At 42.1% G+C, this 20,164-nt stretch overlaps 1 protein-coding gene across 5 annotated transcripts in view; it reads right to left on the bottom strand.

Moving 5' to 3' along the window:
- PTK2B (protein tyrosine kinase 2 beta) overlaps positions 1 to 20,164 on the bottom strand; it is a 509,984-nt gene that overhangs the window by 175,577 nt on the left and 314,243 nt on the right. For all 5 annotated transcript variants that reach the window (XM_085613103.1, XM_085613101.1, XM_085613104.1 and 2 more), the window contains exons 6-7: positions 13,837 to 13,924; positions 237 to 316 (exon numbers count right to left, since the gene is read on the bottom strand). In XM_085613103.1, the coding sequence (XP_085469229.1) occupies positions 237 to 316; positions 13,837 to 13,924 (168 nt within the window). The remainder of the gene's footprint in view (positions 1 to 236; positions 317 to 13,836; positions 13,925 to 20,164) is intronic.

Below are 20,164 nucleotides of genomic sequence, written 5' to 3'. Positions count from 1 at the left end.
AACCAATAGGCAGCGATTGGTGGTTTACCATCTGTATGCACTGCGGAGTATACAGGATGCGCTCTGGTATACCTCACGCCTATTCACTCTGCAAAACGTGGAAATATACTTAGTCTCATTCTATTGGTTTTGCTTTACCAGAAATCTATCTATAGGTCTGTTAGATCTTGGTACCATAATGGACACAAAGGAAATGTCAATCTGTACAAAAATAATTAGTAAATGCACATCCTTACCTGAGCTCGAGACATCCAAGCTGCAAAGCCATGCCTTCGCTCACTTTTGTTGCGTACTGCTGCATGTAGTCATTCCGTAACTGTCAAAGGAAAAGGGTAAATTACTTTGGGTTTCTGAAGTTACTTTTCTTCAATTCATTTGTAACACATAATTCTATGATTACTTATTTACCCTTACTCTTAGTCACCCCATTATTTTGAAAATGGAGACACTTAGGCTAGGCATTGTAGATGAGCACCATGCTAGCTTCAAAGGACCAAAGGTTATGAAATAACCTTGTCCAATGCTTGACAACAAATACACTTACAAAGTAGGTCTTCAACTAAAGAAAAATTCACTTTTTTTCTTAAATGATATTCAGAATGTGTGTGTCTTTCTAGAAGAATGCTTTATTATCGTTGGTGCTGATATAGCTGAAGCCTAGCTAGGGAGCAATGAAGCGCTGTACATACATGCAACCAGCCAAGTAGGGAACAACAAACATTTGTGTGTTTGTTTGAAGGGGTCAGAGAGAAGATGTATGTTTTTGGTCCTCAGCCTTGTGGAGCTCAGAGGTTTTTAATCATGGTGGATAGGGTGCTCCTTGAAATGAGATGATGTGAGCTTCTTGCTGAAGTGCAGCAGCCAGTGGACATTCCTATTGTGTCAAAGGATGCTGTGCAGGCATCTTTGGCCAGAGCTAGAGAAGGCTTTCCTTCTGATCGCTTTCACAGTATTTGAAATCAAGGCTGGGGATGTTACTACTTCTTGTGTTGGCCTCCTAGGTCCTGTGCAGGAGGGATGGTTCACTCGGTGTTACTGTCTTATTGTTGGCACAGCAGATATTGATGGTGAAGTAGGCCTGGGAAGCAGCCAGTGCAGGTCAACCAGTATAGAAGGAGCAATGTCTCTTTACTACGCAAGTCGTTTGAAGGGGCCAGACTACAGTCATTTGTTGCTACCATCCATATGGACCACAAGATATGGTTTTTCTTGGGACTGAGACTGGTAGAGAGGATTTCATTCTGAGTAAATGGGAGAGCAGGCACCAGGCTCTCTGAGATTTCTTGGTAGTCTGGTTTGTACAGAACCCACTGTCAATGGTGACTGCAAGTGATTTTGCATTTGCGCAGAGTTGGAGTACAAAAACTTTCAAGCTTCCAGCCAAAGAAACTTTCCAGGGTGTAGCTTACATGGTGATGCTGGCAAAGAAGGTAGATTAATTATATTTCAGTCTGTAGTAAGCGCTCTATATCCAGTACAGGATGAGGGAGAGGCAATCTTTGAATAAACGGATCACCTTAATTATCAAGACTTCCAGGTAGAGACATGATTTCACCAGGGTTTTATACATTTTTGATGAAAGTGAGATGCCCCACATGCAAAGTGAGGATCACAGCAGATAAGAATAATCGTTGAAGAACTTCTAAAGCCAGCTGTAGCCTTTGGAATATGGAAATCACCATCTGGAAGAGTTGTTTGGCAACATAGGAGGAACGCTACCTTAGTCTGTTGCCATTCGCTCCCATGCATGTTGCCCGGATGCTGATCAGAGCTTGGATGGTAATCAGAGCTGCAGCGAGATTTAGCAAGACCAGGTGGCAATGATCACTCATGTATGTGATGTGTAGACATCATCTGCAACTTGTGTTGGTCGCAGCTGATTTGGTCTTTCAGTTGGAAGGTAGCTGCTTTTTCAATCATCTTTGCTCAAAACAGGAAGTGATAGAAGGGATGGCAGTTCTGAAAGTCTTTAAGGCAGAACCTCCTCTATCAGAAGTGGTAGGGTCAGTCCAGTTTCAGGCAGGTTATGGTAGATACCTAGCTTGCTAAAGATCCTGACCAAGTTGAAGAATCGTCGCAGTGCTCTGCTTAGGAAAGCTCACTGTTGGATAGGAGGATGCATGTTGGCTGTCAGGGATGAGATGATGCATATAAATCATATCTTGCTAAAGCAGTGTATGAGTCGTTTGCACAGTTGTAGCGCCTTAGCTTTGTGGTAAATAATTTAATTACCGGGACTTAATTTGATACAGAACATAATAAAAATAGCTCAATAAGTAAGAGGCAGAATCCGTGGTATTAGAGGTTAAGAACGGGCTTTATTCCAATGGACGATTTCGAAATCGTGGACTCCAAGTTCCATCACCACGGAGGCTCAGGAAGTGAAGTACATACATTATTGATAATTAATAACTTTTATACAATAGGCATTACAGCGAAGCAAATGCAAGAGGCGTAACAATTGATAGTGGAGATAAGACATACATACGTAGCAAAAGTAGGTGGAACTGGGAGTAACAAAAAACGTCATTGGTTGTGATGTCACATATGGGTGGACCTATGAAATAATTTCGCAATGTCAGCAGAAATACTTGGCAGAGATGCGCACACAGCAGCATGACGTGTGATTGACGTGCAACTAGGGGGTGAAGGGGACTTGACATTTAGCTCTACATGTGGCGACAGAAGTCTGGAGGGTCAAGTCAACCTAATCCCAAATCATATCTAACATCCTATGTTTAAAGAACTATGTTATCCAAAAGAGAGGTCTCTTAGAGTAGAATCTTATTCTATACTGACTATACTGACTGTTAGTGCGTGTACAAGCGTCTAAGTGTCTACACTAGATGCGAGGGCAGGAATCTTCCATAGTAACAGGGCTATGAATTACTTGCATGAAGACAGAGAAGCCGGGCCTTTGCTCGGTAGCTGGCAGAATGTTTACTTAAACTACTAGACAGGAATGCATTGGGCAGGGATCGGAGCAGATAATTTCGAAGGTGAAATACAGTTCTTGGCAGGCAGCAAGCTGATGTCAGGCTTCGTGAGCCGCGCAGGGAATGAGACAAAGTTCATGGTCACAGATGCAGGCTCAGACTGGAGCTTCAGAGGCAGAAAGCAAGAAAAGCTTGATGACAGAATCAGGGCCTACTTGCCTGGACTGTAAAAATGGCATAAGTGAACCATATAAAGGCGGTGGCCTTTCGTACTTAGGAATGGAATATCCGGCCCATTCATGGCGGATCTGAAAGAGGACATGTTAACGGTGGACGCACATGTATTTGCGTCTTCATAACTGGAACTGGAGGGAACATACATGTACTTGTAACATGCACATAGAACCGTTGGGGTCCAAGATAGGGGACATAACTGACCAGAAAAATCCATATTTCCACATTCCCTCCTTGTCCCCTACTTGCCCGTCAAGAGACATCAATCTTCATCAATCCATTGATCTGTTCATATAGCATCATTTGTTCTTCTTTCTTCTTCCGGGATTTTGAACGAAAATCTTGATGTGGAATGCACGATGTGGCACACAGACCACAAATCGCTGGTCCACATTGCAGGCATAAGCCGCAACTGAATAGTATGAGAAGGCCAATACCTAGGAAGGATAGAACTCTCCATCCCCAGGCTGATAACACGCTCCAAAACCAACCGGACCAAGTCCAGGTGCCTGGATTCTGGTGCATCTGGCTTACAATCTTATGAAGGCGGGTTATGGCTTTATATACAGATGGCGAATTTTCTGGTATGAATACACAGCAGTTTGATCCGATGACCCTACAAGCTCCGCCCCTATCGGCCAGGATGACGTCAAGGACAAGACGATTTTGAAGCACAACAATCCGCATAGCAGACTGCTCTTCTGTTAAATTGCCTAAGGCGGAAATAGTTTCGTTCACTACTGCTTCAAGGGTTCTAGTTAATCTACGTATCAGTTTACTATTAGTAACGGTACCTATATAGGGAAAGAGACCTTTATTGAAATCTGTGTATTTTTCCCATGCCGTTTCAGTGTAGTCGACTATTGGGAGATCTCTCCTTTCTCTATTGTGTACTAAATGAGTATTTCTGTGATAATCAGGAGGAGCTAGGAAAACAGGTGGCAAAAGGAATCCAATGTAGCAGGTACCATCCCAATCTAGAGGCAAACGTACATATGCCGTCTGACCACATATAAAATAGGAATGACGGGAAGCTCTAAATGTCGACTTGCCTTGATCACTAAATTCTATTACAGTGGTGCATCTACTATGGCCCATATGTATGGAACCATTCTTTCTTACACATAATTCACCTTTTACTGGAAATACTGACATGGCGGGCAAACTTGGAGTGACTTCGGATTCGACATTCAAGATCAAGAGATTAAGCGTAAAATTACCTAATCCATATACTTCGTTTTCTAGATCAGTTCCTGTTCTTTTGGGAAGTCCCTCCTTGTTGGGGTGGCAGACTTTAAGTAAAACTAAGTTCAGATTTCCCCATACCCAGTTGTCTTGATAAACTGCAGAATTTGAATCTAAGGAATTAATTAAACTAAACCATGCTCCACAGGAGCCGTTGTGTGTGAACGGGTATGGAAAGAGAGGTAGAATTCCTTTATAATTCTGATAGGGAGGGAGTCGGCCACATATCCAACAATTTGTAGCATTGCTAACCTGATGGGAATGATGTAACATACTAATAAACGTGTTATTGCGCAGCGCAAATCTGTATGACAATTCATGCGGGGGTAATTCACTAAAAGAATGTTCAGCAGTAATATTATAAACATGTCTAGAAATAGGATAATATATGTGCAACAATATACTTGCGGTAATTATTAAAAGACTTAAGAAAAACAAAATTAATAACGTCACTATGCAATGACTCCGCAGTGATTTACAGTACGCCTGTCGTTTCAACATTTTTCGGGTGTTATCTCTATTCAGGTCCAAGGGATACATGTCAGAGACAATTCAACCGCTTCACCTCGGAGAGGACTTAAACAATCAAATTGCTTGACTGATTGGACCTGAGCTTTAGTTTATAATGTTCGGCATTACTCTTTTCAACAAAAGGAAGTTTTGAGTCAATGGGTGAAGACACACGAGGTGTGGTATTCACATCTGATTGTAGTCCATAAAATTTCTTGATATGACTTGAATGTACCCAGCCTTTTCTGCCTTCGATCTTCACGGCTGTCCTCGTCGTTAATAACACGAGCTGAGGCGACCTCCACCTAGGATCCAGCTGAGTCTTTCGATCAAAGTTCCTCACTAAAACGAGATCCCCCGGAATTACGTCATGGGGTTTCACTTCAGTGTTGTCAGGAAAAGCTGCAGCTACCTGTGAACGACAAGATTGTAGTGCAGACATCAAGGAAGCCAAATAATCTGTCAGCATATTACAGTCAATATCAGTTATTTTACGTGGTATAGGCGTCCCCCACATATTTGGTGGTCTGCCAAAGATCACCTCATACGGGGATAGCCCTGTTCGAGAGTGTGCTACCATTCTCATGTAAAAGAGTGCAACTGGTAATGCTACTACCCAGTCGACACCTTTCTCCCTGCATATTTTAGACAATCTAATTTTCAGGGTCTGATTATGTCTTTCCACGAGACCTGCTGCCTCGGGGTGTCGGACACAGTGGAATTTCCACTGATAACCTAACAAAAGTGAAACGTGTTTCATTAGTTCGGATGAGAACGGCTGGCCGTTATCTGAGTGAACAACACGTGGTAAACCGTATCGTGGGAAGAATTCTCGAACTAACTGTTTGGCAGTAGTCGGGGCCGTGTAATCTGAAACCGGGTATGCCTCCGTCCAACGGGAAAGAGCACAAACAACTACGAGAACATATTTGAATCCTCGACATCGTTCCATCTGGATATAATCCATCTGGAGGATTTCAAAAGGGTGATCAGGAGGCTGAAATCCACCCTGCTCTACGGGGATGCTTTTTCCTGGGTTGAACTGACAACAGATCATACAGGTACGAACTTTTTGTTTCGCTGCTGCTCGTAAATGTTTGTTGAACCAAATATGTTGAATGCTGTCTAGCATAGCTTTCTCTCCTAGATGCGCTGGACTATGGACAGTGTTAATAATGACTTGGACCATTGAATCAGGAAGGAACCACACAGATTTTTCCTTCGTCATCCATCCTTGATCTGTTTGGATCCCTCCTAACTCAGTCCATTTCCTTATTTCGTCTGGAGTAGCATGTGTCTGTATGTCAATTACATCAAGAGTAGGATCTTTAACCATCATGCAATGTGTTGGTGTCTGGACTATTGTCTTTGTCATGTCGGATGTTTGAGTTTGAGCAGTCTGTTTAGCTGTTCTGTCAGCTAGATCATTGCCTTGAGAAATGATATCAGTAATTTTCGTATGAGCTTTGCATTTCATAATCGATATTGCAATGGGTAGATGTATTGCATCTAATAAGGCATGAATGAGGGGTCCGTGCTGAATGTGGGCACCGTGAGAAGTTAAATAACCTCTCTCTCGCCACAGCACGCCGAAGTCATGTACAACTCCGAATGCATAACGTGAATCAGTGTATATGTTGACTTTTTTATTTGTGGCTTGAATACAGGCTTGTGTCAAAGCGACGAGCTCTGCTGCTTGAGCGGACAAGGTATTTATGCAATTTGTTTCAATGATTTCAGTGTCTGTTGTGACTGCATAAGCGGCCACTAACTCTCCTGTACTTGTTCTCATACATGAACCATCTACATACAACGTCAGGTCTGGATCTGACAATGGGACATCTGTCAAGTCTTGTCTGGGTTTCGTCGTGATTGTAATAACGTCAATGCAGTCATGGGCTAGTGGGTCTGTTCCAATTACAGGTAAAAGTGTGGCAGGATTCAATGTGTTACAACGTCTTATTTCTATATGTGGCTAAAACAATGTTAGTTCATACCCTGTAAGTCGTGCTATAGTCAAGTGTTGTGTTTGCGTTCGATTCACAAGAACCTCTACTGCGTGTGGTACTTGTACTGTCAACAGATGTCCTAACACTATGGCATCGCTTTGTCTGATTGCTAAAGCTGTCGCTGCCACTGATTTCAGGCACGCAGGCAGAGCCTGAGCTACGGGATCTAATGTGCTAGAAAAATAAGCACACGGTTTGTGTGATCCTGCTTGTTCCTGTGTGAGTACTGACAAGGCAGTACCTTCTCGTTCTGTAACAAAGAGTGTAAAATGTTTTCTGTAACATGGTGTTGCTAAAACCGGTGCTTGACATAAGGCTGTCTTTAAGCTTTCAAAAGCTTGTGTATGTTCCTGAGTCCAAGGGAGAACAGTCGATGTGGCTGCCTCCTGCGTTGTCAACTGAATGAGTGGTTTTGCTAGAAATGCATACTGAGGGATCCACTGCCTACAATATGAAGTGAGGCCTATGAAAGCCCGCACCTCCTTTTGTGTCTTGGGTATTGGCATATTTGCAATTAGCTGGATACGATGTGGTGTAAGCTGCCTTCCCTCCTTGGACAGCGAGTGACCAAGGTAAATAACTCGCTGGACACAGAATTGCAGCTTAGAAGGGGACACCTTGTGCCCCTTTTCGGCTAGAAATTGTAAAACCGTCAGTGATGCTTTTTCACATTCAGGTTCGCTTCGGGCGGTGATCAGCAGATCATCGACATATTGAAGCAGAGCAGTGTTAACTGGCATGTGGATACTGTCGAGTTCTCGTTTCAGTGCTTGGCTATAGATGCTGGGGCTTTCTGTAAATCCTTGAGGTGCGCGTGTGAATTTAAAGCTACGTCCATTTAAACTAAATCCGAACAAATATTGGCTTTCCGGATCTATTGGGACGCTGAAAAAGGCATTCTTGAGATCAATTACAGTAAAGAATGTTGCTTCGGAATCAATAGCTGTCAGTAATGAAGAGATGTCTGGAACTACGGGGTATTGTGGTACAATACATTTATTTAATTCGCGCAGATCAATAACCAATCGATATACTGGGGAAGCCTTTGGATCAGTTCGTTTAAGAATCGGAATTATCGGTGAATTACATACATTGGAGTCGGTCTCCACAACCACTCCTTGGCCGATAAGCTCGTCAATGATTTGCAGTAAAGCCATTACAGCATCTGGGGGTAACTTGTATTGTCGCATTCGTGGTAGTACCACTCCTGCCTTTAGTGTGACTCGATATGGTGTAATGTTCATGCAACCAACATCTGTAGGGCCTTGTGCCCATAAATGTGTGGGTAAAGTCTGCAGTCGGGAATCCATGTCTCGAGACACATAGTGACCTTTGAAATCACGTAAAAACAATCTTACTCCTTCCGGAGAACAACATATTATAGCTCCTAGAGCTTTCAGTGTTTTTATACCTAACAAGTTTTCTGGACATGATTTAGTAAGCAATAAATCTGTAGTTCTGGTCAAGGGTCCTATCGTAAGTGGAAGAGGCTGTGATACTTCATTAACAATAGGTTTTCCTGAAAAACCAAGGGAAATATTCTGTGAGCCTGAGAGGGGTGCCCCTGGAACTTCACTACGTTTTATAGTTGTTCGACTTGCCCCTGTATCAAGTAAAAATTTTCTATCTTGGCCTAATAATTCACTATGTACATAAGGTCCTTCTTGGTCTACAGGGACCTCGATAAGGGGTAAGTCAACTTCCCTCTCTAGGCTAGTTCATGCATATCGTTGATAATCAGGATAGTCATACTGTGCGGTCTGGTACAGTTGTCGTGTCGTGGTTTGTGTGGCAGCAACAGGCAACGCTGGTGCGGCCGGCACAAACTGTATAGACTGTTGTGGAGCTGGCATGGCCTGTGCATGCTGCGGTGCTCCTTGTTCATTCTGGTCCTGTCTAGGTGGCCGTGGTCTTTCTTTTGTAATACCTGTGGCGATATTACGCTTCAGGACTGGGCAATCGTGTATGTAATGTCCTGGCTGTTTACAATAGTTGCATGTCCCTTTTACAGGTCCTGTTGAAGCACCGGAATGTGTCGTACCCTTTTTATGTCCTTCAGCTGGAACTGTCTGGGAGACTAGCATTTTCATTTTCGTGTCTTTCATGCGTCTTTGTTCATGTTCTTGTTCCTCTCTAATTCTATTGTAATGGTACTGTAACATTTGTAACATTTGTGATGGGGTATTACCTTGCCATGTACTCTCGAATTTTAATACTCTATTCTTCACTTGGGGCAAAGAATTTTCAACTAATTTTGTCACAAACAGATGTGGGTATGACTCGCTACTTGCTTTTATACCACTATTTATACCAAAACATTTTTCGAATCGGGCATAGAAATCACTAGTGTCTTCATCTTGCTTTTGTTTACAGGCTGAAATTGCACCCCAGTCTTCCTTTTTCGTAGTTAATAAACGTGGCAGTACCTGTACTAATAAACCTGGTAATGCTTTAGTTTTGTCCCCAAGCCCCGAACCTGGACCTCGGGCCTTTTCTTCATTTTCTAATGCTGTCCACTCTATCTTTTGGTCTCCCACTTCCCACTCTTTTTCCTTGAGCTTTTCATAAATGCCAGCAGGCATCAATACCTTTAATATTGTCATAATGTCGGGATAGGTATACTCTCCCATGAGTAACATGTCTTTAATTTCTCGGTGAAAACCCGCTGGGTCTTTGTCATGACTGGGTACCACTTTCTTCATTTCCAACAATTCTATTTTTGATATGGGCGTATATACATATACACGTTTAAACTGATTGTCCTCGCCCTTTATTGGGTGCACTTCTCGTAAGGGATTCTGTCTGTCCATGTAATACATCGGTCTTTCCTTGATGGGCAATGAAACATGTTCTGGACATACAAAAAGAATGTACTGCCTTCTGGATTCTAGTATTTCCTTAATTAACTTAGTACCTGAACCTTTCCATCTATTCGTGAGTAATTCAGTCAATATATCAGGTAAGGGACCAGGATCTGAATGTTGGCTTTTATATAGTATAAGAAGTTGTTGAATCATATAAATCCCAGCTAAACGCTGTTCATCTGGGGTGAGGTTCAAAAATGTGTGTGCTATTGTATCATCACCATATTTTCCGGGACTGTCAACCCAATGAACGGCTGACCTGGCTAATTCTTGTTCATCCATAGAATCGGGTAAATGATAACCCCTTCGTTCTCGCAGTAATTTGTCAGCGGCTTGGAACGAATGCTCGGGGGACCTCATATTTATTATAGGTGTTTGGAAATTCCTGTTATTATCTGGACATATCGGACGTATCGGATCAGTAAAACATCTGGTACTATTACAAGATCTTCCTCTACCTACATAGGCTATGGTGTCTGACTGTCTTGTGGGCAGTCCTGATCCTTCCTCCTCCTCGTTTTGTTCAAACTGGTCTACCGCTAATCTCTCTTCGTGTAGGCGTTCTATTTCTTTACGGATCTTTCTGCACATGGCTATTATACAATTTTGCTTATCATGTCTCCCTTCTGATATATTCTGACTCCATCTGGTAAGAATTTGCATTGCTTCCGGGTCTACCCCCGGTCGGTCTTGATTTCTGATCACACAATTTATAAGGAAACGTAACAGTTCCCCCTGTATTTCCACTTTCTGGTATTCCATAGCTCTGTTAATACATTCTGAATCTCGCCCTGTTTGGACAAAATGGTATATATTATCTAGATGCGCAGCCATTCCTGGTAACTTCCCTAAATACACTGCGGCTCGTCTGATACGTAATGATGCCATGATCATTTCGTCCTCTTTGCCGGGCACAGGGTCATATCTACAATCTATAAGAAGTTCCTTAAGCGTGCGGGCATTTATGAGTTTGGGGGTACGTGAATGTGCTGACTCTTGAAAGGTAAGTTTATTTATTCTGGGTGGCGTAGAAAAAATGTTGGTAGCCCCTCCCGTAGCCCCGTCTGGGGTATCGGGCGTGAAAGGATTCGTTGAACGCGATACAGCAACTATAGGTGTGGACATAGCTATAGAAGTAGCTGTAGGAACAGATGAGGAAACAGATGTGCTTGCCGGAACTTGTGTCAGGATTTGTTGTTGTAAAGGTATAGATACAGGATCTTGGCGTTGAACCTCCCCGGCCGACGGTCTATGTGGGGCGGGGTTAGCATACTCGGGAGCTGCGTCATCTAAATATGAGGAAAGAAAAACATCTTCTGCGGTTCTAGGATGCCCTTTAGGATGTACTTTTATTGGAAATAATGGGGGTGGCAAGTCTTTTGGTATCCCCGCAGTAGCCTTAGGTAATCCCTCGGCCAGAAGGGGATACATACCCTTCATAAGGGCATGTCTTTGTCTGTCTACTTGTTCTGATTTCACTCGTGTACCTTCTTCAATTAATAGATTTTCTTGAACTTTATTTGAATTCTCTTTACTCTTCTCTTCCTGTCTACGTGCTTTTTCTGTACGTCTATATGATTCTTTACGCCATAATTCAATGGCGTCTTTCTGTGATTGTCTAGCTTTCTTTTTCCATAATTCTTCCTCTACTTTCACGATGCACTCTGCATCCCAGGTCCCAGCTGCGGGCCACCTCTGACTTTCTGGTAATTCCTTAGTGTAGTCTACCCATAGATCAAGAAATAATATAGCGTCTAGGCCGTGTTTATGATACATGAAGTACCCTGGAGTGTCCCTAGGAGGAATAGGAACAGCTTCTTCGAGTACCCCTTTTCTAGTTGTGATCTGTCTTAGTTTTGAAAAGAGCGGCATATTGAAAACTGATCTGATACTTGGTTTTGAACAAACTTAATACAATAAAACACAATAATGAACAGTCATTCACACCACAATATGCAGAACGTACTTAAAACATTTAACATTTAACATTTAACTGAGCAACAATAATGATGACGATTAAGAAAAACTTAATCACTTAAACATAATACTCGGCATTATCTGAATTATTCTGAATTTATATACTTGATACACTAGATATACTGCTAAACAGTACAGATACACTGCTATAACAGTGCGGACCGGATTTGTGTACCCAAACCCGTCTGGACCGGCACAACTTATGTGCACGCCAGAACGCCTCCCCAGTAATGGTACTCACCGGGTAGCTCGGAACGGAAGGCCTCGGGACGGAACTGAACTGAACTTGAACCGGACTGGACTCGACTCGAACACTTCGGAAACTTCAGGACATCGGAAACCTGGTGGGCCTCTGTATACCTCGGATCTTGCTCTCTCAGCTAGGCTCTGGTCGGGATACTTCGCACTTCTCACCGCCTCGTCTGGGTGTTGATCGCAGCCTCAGTCGCCCCCGCTTGACCGGAGGGAGATACAGGAAATCCTGCTGGTACGCGTTATTGTCCGTCCAGCTGTGGCAGGAGACCGGGCCTGCAACGCACCACCGGCGCGTGAGATGAGAAAGTGTCCCTATTCGGGCGCCATTTATGTGGTAAATAATTTAATTACCGGGACTTAATTTGATACAGAACATAATAAAAATAGCTCAATAAGTAAGAGGCAGAATCCGTGGTATTAGAGGTTAAGAACGGGCTTTATTCCAATGGACGATTTCGAAATCGTGGACTCCAAGTTCCATCACCACGGAGGCTCAGGAAGTGAAGTACATACATTATTGATAATTAATAACTTTTATACAATAGGCATTACAGCGAAGCAAATGCAAGAGGCGTAACAATTGATAGTGGAGATAAGACATACATACGTAGCAAAAGTAGGTGGAACTGGGAGTAACAAAAAACGTCATTGGTTGTGATGTCACATATGGGTGGACCTATGAAATAATTTCGCAATGTCAGCAGAAATACTTGGCAGAGATGCGCACACAGCAGCATGACGTGTGATTGACGTGCAACTAGGGGGTGAAGGGGACTTGACATTTAGCTCTACATGTGGCGACAGAAGTCTGGAGGGTCAAGTCAACCTAATCCCAAATCATATCTAACATCCTATGTTTAAAGAACTATGTTATCCAAAAGAGAGGTCTCTTAGAGTAGAATCTTATTCTATACTGACTATACTGACTGTTAGTGCGTGTACAAGCGTCTAAGTGTCTACACTAGATGCGAGGGCAGGAATCTTCCATAGTAACAGGGCTATGAATTACTTGCATGAAGACAGAGAAGCCGGGCCTTTGCTCGGTAGCTGGCAGAATGTTTACTTAAACTACTAGACAGGAATGCATTGGGCAGGGATCGGAGCAGATAATTTCGAAGGTGAAATACAGTTCTTGGCAGGCAGCAAGCTGATGTCAGGCTTCGTGAGCTGCGCAGGGAATGAGACAAAGTTCATGGTCACAGATGCAGGCTCAGACTGGAGCTTCAGAGGCAGAAAGCAAGAAAAGCTTGATGACAGAATCAGGGCCTACTTGCCTGGACTGTAAAAATGGCATAAGTGAACCATATAAAGGCGGTGGCCTTTCGTACTTAGGAATGGAATATCCGGCCCATTCATGGCGGATCTGAAAGAGGACATGTTAACGGTGGACGCACATGTATTTGCGTCTTCATAACTGGAACTGGAGGGAACATACATGTACTTGTAACATGCACATAGAACCGTTGGGGTCCAAGATAGGGGACATAACTGACCAGAAAAATCCATATTTCCACAGCTTTACTGTGATCACTTTATGATAAAAGGAAGTAATTACCTTGCTCAGCTTATAAACTGATACTTGTTCAGACATTACATCACACCCATGCTCTTAGCACATATATGTCATCAGAGCAGTCCTGTTATCATATAATAGTAGTGCTACGCAATGACATCACAATACCGTACTAGCTGCGCATTTCCAAATTACATATAATAAATGTAGTACTGTAACTGTAAACATTTACACTTTGGAACTACGAAAAAAGCCTTGCAGTCAATATAAGGTTAAAAAATCGTGTATCTCACCTGCTGGTAAAAGTATAGTAATGTAGTCCTATCTTTCCTAAAAGATTCAATAAAGTCTTCTGGAAGATACCGTACTCGAAGGTCATACCTTGGAAAAAGAAACAAAGTTACCTAAACCTTTTTTGACCAGTAAGAAGATTTACAGTGCATGCAGAATTACAAGAATGCATATATTGCATGTTTATATCACCAGCTTTTTATTATCCTTAAAACCATCTCTCCCTCCACTCCACTCTACGTCTGGCAGTCAAACATGCCAATCTGACTATCTATCCATCTCTTCATTGTCCATCCATAAGTGCATGCATCTATCCATCCCCTTCACTCATCCATCCAAGCAACATGCCCAACTACACACCCACAAATAACCCATTATGTTCCTAATCCAACATGCCCACAAAACCCATCCAACCCACTCACCCAGCCATCCATCCAGCTGTCCATATGTCTGTCTACCCTGCCTTCTTCCCCTTCCATCACATCAAGCCATCCAACTACTACCACACTAAGTGGCAGATGTACAAAGCATTTTTAATGCTTCTTCTAATGTACATTAAACTTTTACTGACTCTAGAAATGGGACTGAGACCCCCACACTGATTTGGCATTTGAAACGGGCATATTTTGGGCAGCCCTTCTAAATACCCAATCGTTATGTGATGTATCAATGTTTTGCAACTGTAATCTGGTTACAAGACATTAAAAGTTACCAAATTCCTAGTCGGGGGTGGTTAACCATTTGACAAAAGGAAGGGTCCCCCTGGGGACCCTTTCCTTTTTGTGAATGCAAAAAACGTTTACTGGAGGTAGGCTGTGTTCTAAAGATTCATTTCCAACTTTCAAAAAAACTTTTTTTTAAAGTTCTAAAGGTAGCACTGCTTCCTTGAAGGAAAACGGGCAGCATTTTTTTTAAAGTTAACTTTATTTAAAGGCAATCTGTGACACAGTGGTCTGCTGACCCTAGCAGGCCACCAATTAGATTGAGTCACAGTTTGCAACCTACCTCAATATTATTCATGAGTTATGAAGGATTACAACCCCTTCTGAATCAGAATTTTAGGAACCAACCTAATAGTACATAAGTTAGTTCGTAAAATTCTGTACTGGTAGGAAAAAAGCTGGTTGCGAATATGGACCATAATTTAATGCATCTAAGATCAGATGTACAAATAACTAATCCACAAAACGGGGTTGGAAATTGCGCACTGGCTTTTTGCGAATTGATTCTGATTTTGCGCACCCATTTATGTATTGCTAGGTCCGTTCGCAAAATCGGAGTAGATGGCAATTCGACTTTCCTCATTATTATTCATGAGGTAGGTCACAAACTGTGATTCTCTCTGATCAGATGCCATCACAGGGATTATGGCCTGCTGGGGTCAGCAGGCCACCATGCCTGTGACCGTATTTAAATAAAGTAATTAAATGCAGCCCATTTTCCCTAAAGAAAAACTAAGATAAAAATAAAAAAAATTTTAAAGGTTAAGAGTTGGCAGTGCTGCCCAGGACCACTGGATTAGTAAAAATTGTAGTGGGTATTTTTAAATCTTCCATATTTATTCAATATAAATTGAACCCAAGTGGACTGATGATATTGGGGTTTAGCTTTTGCACGAATTGTCCATTTTAAACATCATTATGTGTTTCCCAGTCCCTGCTATCTCCTTTCATCCCCAAAGCACTGCTTTTAAATAAGTTCTTGGTATTTGGTACTCTCACTAGTGGCGTGGCCGTGGTTCACCACCAGGGCACAGCCATCACGTTGGGGTACTAATGTGGTTGTACGACCGAACAATGCAGGGAAATACATCGCATGCCTTAAGAATGAATTCTTTTACCTACATTTTTTTACAAGCCATATGTTTTTGCAACGTATGCCATTACCATGCATTGTTTATATATATATATATTAACAATGTATTTTTGGGGGGAGACCACCCACAGCCCCCAACTCACCTTAAATGTGTGGTAAAGGCATGTGTTGTAAAAAACATGCAATGTGGCAAAATGATGCGTGCTACAAAATGTGTGGTAAAGGCACAACGTGGTAAAAACTACGTTGTAAAAGCTGTTTCCCACTGATGTGCTCCCGAGGGCGGTTGTAAGAGTTGATGGAGATGCTCGGCCCTCCAAACCTTGGTGGTAAGTGGACCGACTGCACTGCCTAAAAATATACATACACTGCCTAAAAATATACATAGTACTGTGTTTTACACACCACTCTCTCCACTGACTAAGATGCAAAATGTGGTCTTTGCCATCTTGCATGAGAAAAGTGGAAAATGCGGAATATTAATGCATAATATAAAGGAAACACCTCTGGCGAATATAAAGAAAAACATTAAATGACAAAGCCAGTAGGCCTGGATTTCATGTTCCAACACGTGTACACACAGGCATTCACAAATGCTATTTATATGTGTTTCCTTGCAAATACTTCTAATCGCATTGAAGCTTACTTTATCAGCTTTGCTAGTGCTTGCTTTCAAAACAGAATGCACGTAGGAGGTAAATAATTAAATATGAAGAGACAGTTTGGTGATCAAGTGTACTTTTCAGATGTAGTATTGTCCCTCATGCAGTCCAATGGAATGGGGATTGATGCACCAACTAGCCAATAGGCATGAGGTGAGGGAGGGAGGGAGGAACACTCCTTTGGTTGCCCCCAAAGCCCAGTTTAAAGAGTTGATAACGATATATCTGCAGACAGCTGTGCTGCCAAGCCAGACCTACATGTGTCACGGAGGGTGGTGCAATTAATTTGAATCCTTGATTCATTCATAGAAATGCGAGCTTAACCTCACTAATAAGGGTCAGTGCTTTCGTCATGGAACATATGTTAGTAGATACACAGGTTGTATTGTGCCAATTTTGAAGTGGCAGAGATTTGTCATCACACTTTGCGAGTTTGTCCTTGCACACGGTGCTCGGTCCGTCCCTCGACGTCACACCTATGCCCCCTCTTTCCCCAGTTTGCTGATATCTTTTAAAACTCTAGAAAATGACACCCTGATGTGTCCGGCCACCTCTCTGCAGAACAGAGGTATGTTATGTTTGCAAGACACCTGCAGGATCCTCTGATTCCAACCCTGGTTGCTCTTTAGAGAGGTACTGCGTTAACTGCTCTGTTCACAAGGACACATTTCAGCCTGCATAAATAAGAAGTTCCTTGAGTTTGCACATTCAGTTATAAGCCAGACCTATTGACTTTGGTAATGCTTGTTCTTAGCTGGTACCAGAGCAGCTCTTTTACCTACAAGCCTAGCATAGGGGCCTAGCCCTTTCCTCTGTTTTTGACCAGAAGATGTCTTGCTAAAAAGAAGTGACCTCTGCCATACTGGAATTCAAAAGCATCCTGTGGCATTTTATGGGCTTCATACTAACTGGCACAGTTTCACGCTATAGCTGGGCATAGCTTTGTTTAGAGAGCGCTTACCATTGGTGACATTTAGGATATTAATTGCACTGACTATTCAGTAGGTCTGGATTATGAAGACTGGTGAAAGGAAAAAGAGAAACCTGTCATTCTGAGTGCCAGTGTCTCTGTGGGCTGAACTTGGGTACCAAGGTTTGAAAAGTCAATACCCCAACACACCCTGGCACTAGTGTGGTACTCTATTTCATACCTAACCTGTAACTTGCTGTGGAGTCCCGGGTGCCTGTAAGTCTGTGTGTCTAGTAGCCATGAAAGTGCCAGGAAAACAGAATATCTTAAACCGAAGCACACTCCGGTCTTGATAAATACAAGATAAGAGAGTCAATACCTACTTGAAATCCCCTGCCTAGCTGATATGAAGTTACTACTTCAAAATCTCAGCTCGGCTGGTAGCTCGCAGAATTTTGGAGGCGAGACTTAAAGAAAAACATCAGACAAATTTGGTCACCCATCAGAGACAAAGTGATCTCCTCTCCACGTCATCCATCCAGCCTGACAACATCAACCTCCTCGGTGACTGCAACCTCCCAGACAACACAAGCTCAAAAACCCAAGAGACACCCACTTCAGACTCATTAACACACTTAACGTGGTTCAGCATGCCACACATCCAACACACTCTAAAGACCACATCATCAATCTTTTCTTCTCAACATCACCCAAAAAACAATACAAATCACCTCTGCAGCAGGAATGGACCATTCCCGTTGCCATCCATGCGCAACGTCCTACCAACAAATCAAGGTCAATCCAAAAGAGAAGAACAAACCTTCAGTCTTTCAAAGACTTCCCCAGAGTCAACCTAATGTTTCAACTCATCTCACCCTATTAACCTAAATCTGATGCTAAAACCCTCTCAAATAGCTTCAACATTTTTGAGGAAAACTATGTGAAAATCCATGCTTCAATTAAACCATGCATGTGTAAGTCAAATCTGCCTGGTTTGCTGAATACCTTGCTGACAATAAACGATCTATCTGAAAACAGAAAAGAAAATGAAAAAAAATAGAACTCCTGATGACCTCACGATACTGTAGGACGTCCATACAACAAGCAGACAGCTCATCACAGCAGCCAAAGCAAAATTCAAACACAACATATATATTCAATGAAACCACCAATGCCCATCCCTTTGCGTACAATCCCACAGTGATCAGTCTTCAAAGCACGATCTCTCACACTTCCCACCGACATACTCAACTCCCTTAAAAAGCCACTTCTTATGAAGATGTCTTAACCTTTTCCTTTCTCAAAGCTCTCATGGAGTATGACCTCTCACCCGTTCTCACCATTGCCAATGACTTCCTCACTCAAGGCATCTTCACAGAAACTTTCTAAACAGGCCAGTTCCTCCTACTCTTAAAGCATGTCTCCAACCAGTAGATTGCGAGCCACCAGTAGCTCGCAGAGACCTTCAGTGTAGCTCACAGCCTTGAGTTCATTTTTAAATAAGCACAGGGTCACATTTTCATTTTAAAGTCAAGGGAGGGCTATTTTTAATTTTACATCATTATCTTCAGACTCCAGATAGCAGGGCCTGATAATGAGCAATGCTCAGTCAGATTTATCACACAGCCTGGGGCACAGAGGTGAAGAACTGAAACTGAGGTATTTAACTCAAATCAAAGTCCTTGACAATTCAATATTGGAGCGTGAGAACAAATTAATGTTTCTGAATGCTTTTAAATGGGAGAAAATCAAAATGAAAAGTTAACTTAATGATTAAGTTCTCTTCATTTAAATTTTTTCCCTATTCAAAGTGACCTGGGAGCAGGTCTCTTGCTCCTTGTGGCCAGTAGATACTGTGCCATATATATAACTGAAAAATACAGTCATTTTATTTAACTGTGAAGAAAGATATTTCAATGAAACATTAAGCCTTAATGTTTTTATCTACATTCCATTAAGTCAATTATGGCTTAATGTTTTATGGGGCATGTTTCTTCACTTTAAATTCCACACATTTAAATAAATGGCTGTATTTTCCTATTATAAATATGGCACTGTGTCTACATGCCACTGGGCAAAGATGCATGGTGTTTGTAAATATGACACTTGGAAATGTGAGAAAATTTAAATGGTGGGTTCTATGGAATACATATTGACATAAAATCAACTCTTCAGTTTAATTTTCTACCATTTTAAAGTGTCACCTTTACACACAGCAAGCATCTGGTAGACACAGTGCCATATATATTTCTGACAAATACAGCCATTATTTTAGGTGGAAGAAATTTAGAGTGGAGAATAATGGTGTATATTATGAAGCATTTATGCAGAAACATTTTCTGCACTTTAAATTTCTCCCATTTAAAAAAAATAATTGTATGTTTGTGTTATAAATGTAACAGTGCCACATATTGCAAAAGGTATGTCCTGTGCAAAAAGAACATACAACACAGGCTTTCAGTCACCCATACACATATATCTCATTCATATGCATACATGTTCAGACATCCCCAAAGACCATGCATGGCAGTCCTGTCATAGTGCCCTAGTCAAAGTATTTTGTTCAAACCATAGTATGTGGCTCTATGGACATTAGGCATAGAAGATGGGCTTGAGGGTTCCTGGTAACAATGCACGAGTTGTGTGGTCTTCAGTAGCTCACAATGATTTTCATTGATCAGAATCTCTCTTTACAGACAAGGTTGAAGACCGCTGTCTTAAAGGAACCTGCATTTGACCATGATGACTGCACCAATTATCAGCCCATCACTCACCTACCATTTATGGCTAAGATCATTGAAAAAAAGGTCTATCTTCAACTCCAAGATCATCTCCTTCACAACTACCAATCTAGCTTCAGCTCACACTGCAGCACACAGACATCTACCTTGGTAGATGATGCCCTCTTGAACACAGATGAAGATGATTTCTGATATTCCTGAA

This window comes from Triturus cristatus, chromosome 6 (assembly GCF_964204655.1).
Source record: "Triturus cristatus chromosome 6, aTriCri1.1, whole genome shotgun sequence".
Classification (NCBI taxonomy): domain Eukaryota; kingdom Metazoa; phylum Chordata; class Amphibia; order Caudata; family Salamandridae; genus Triturus; species Triturus cristatus.
This window is presented reverse-complemented; position numbering and strand designations above follow the sequence as displayed.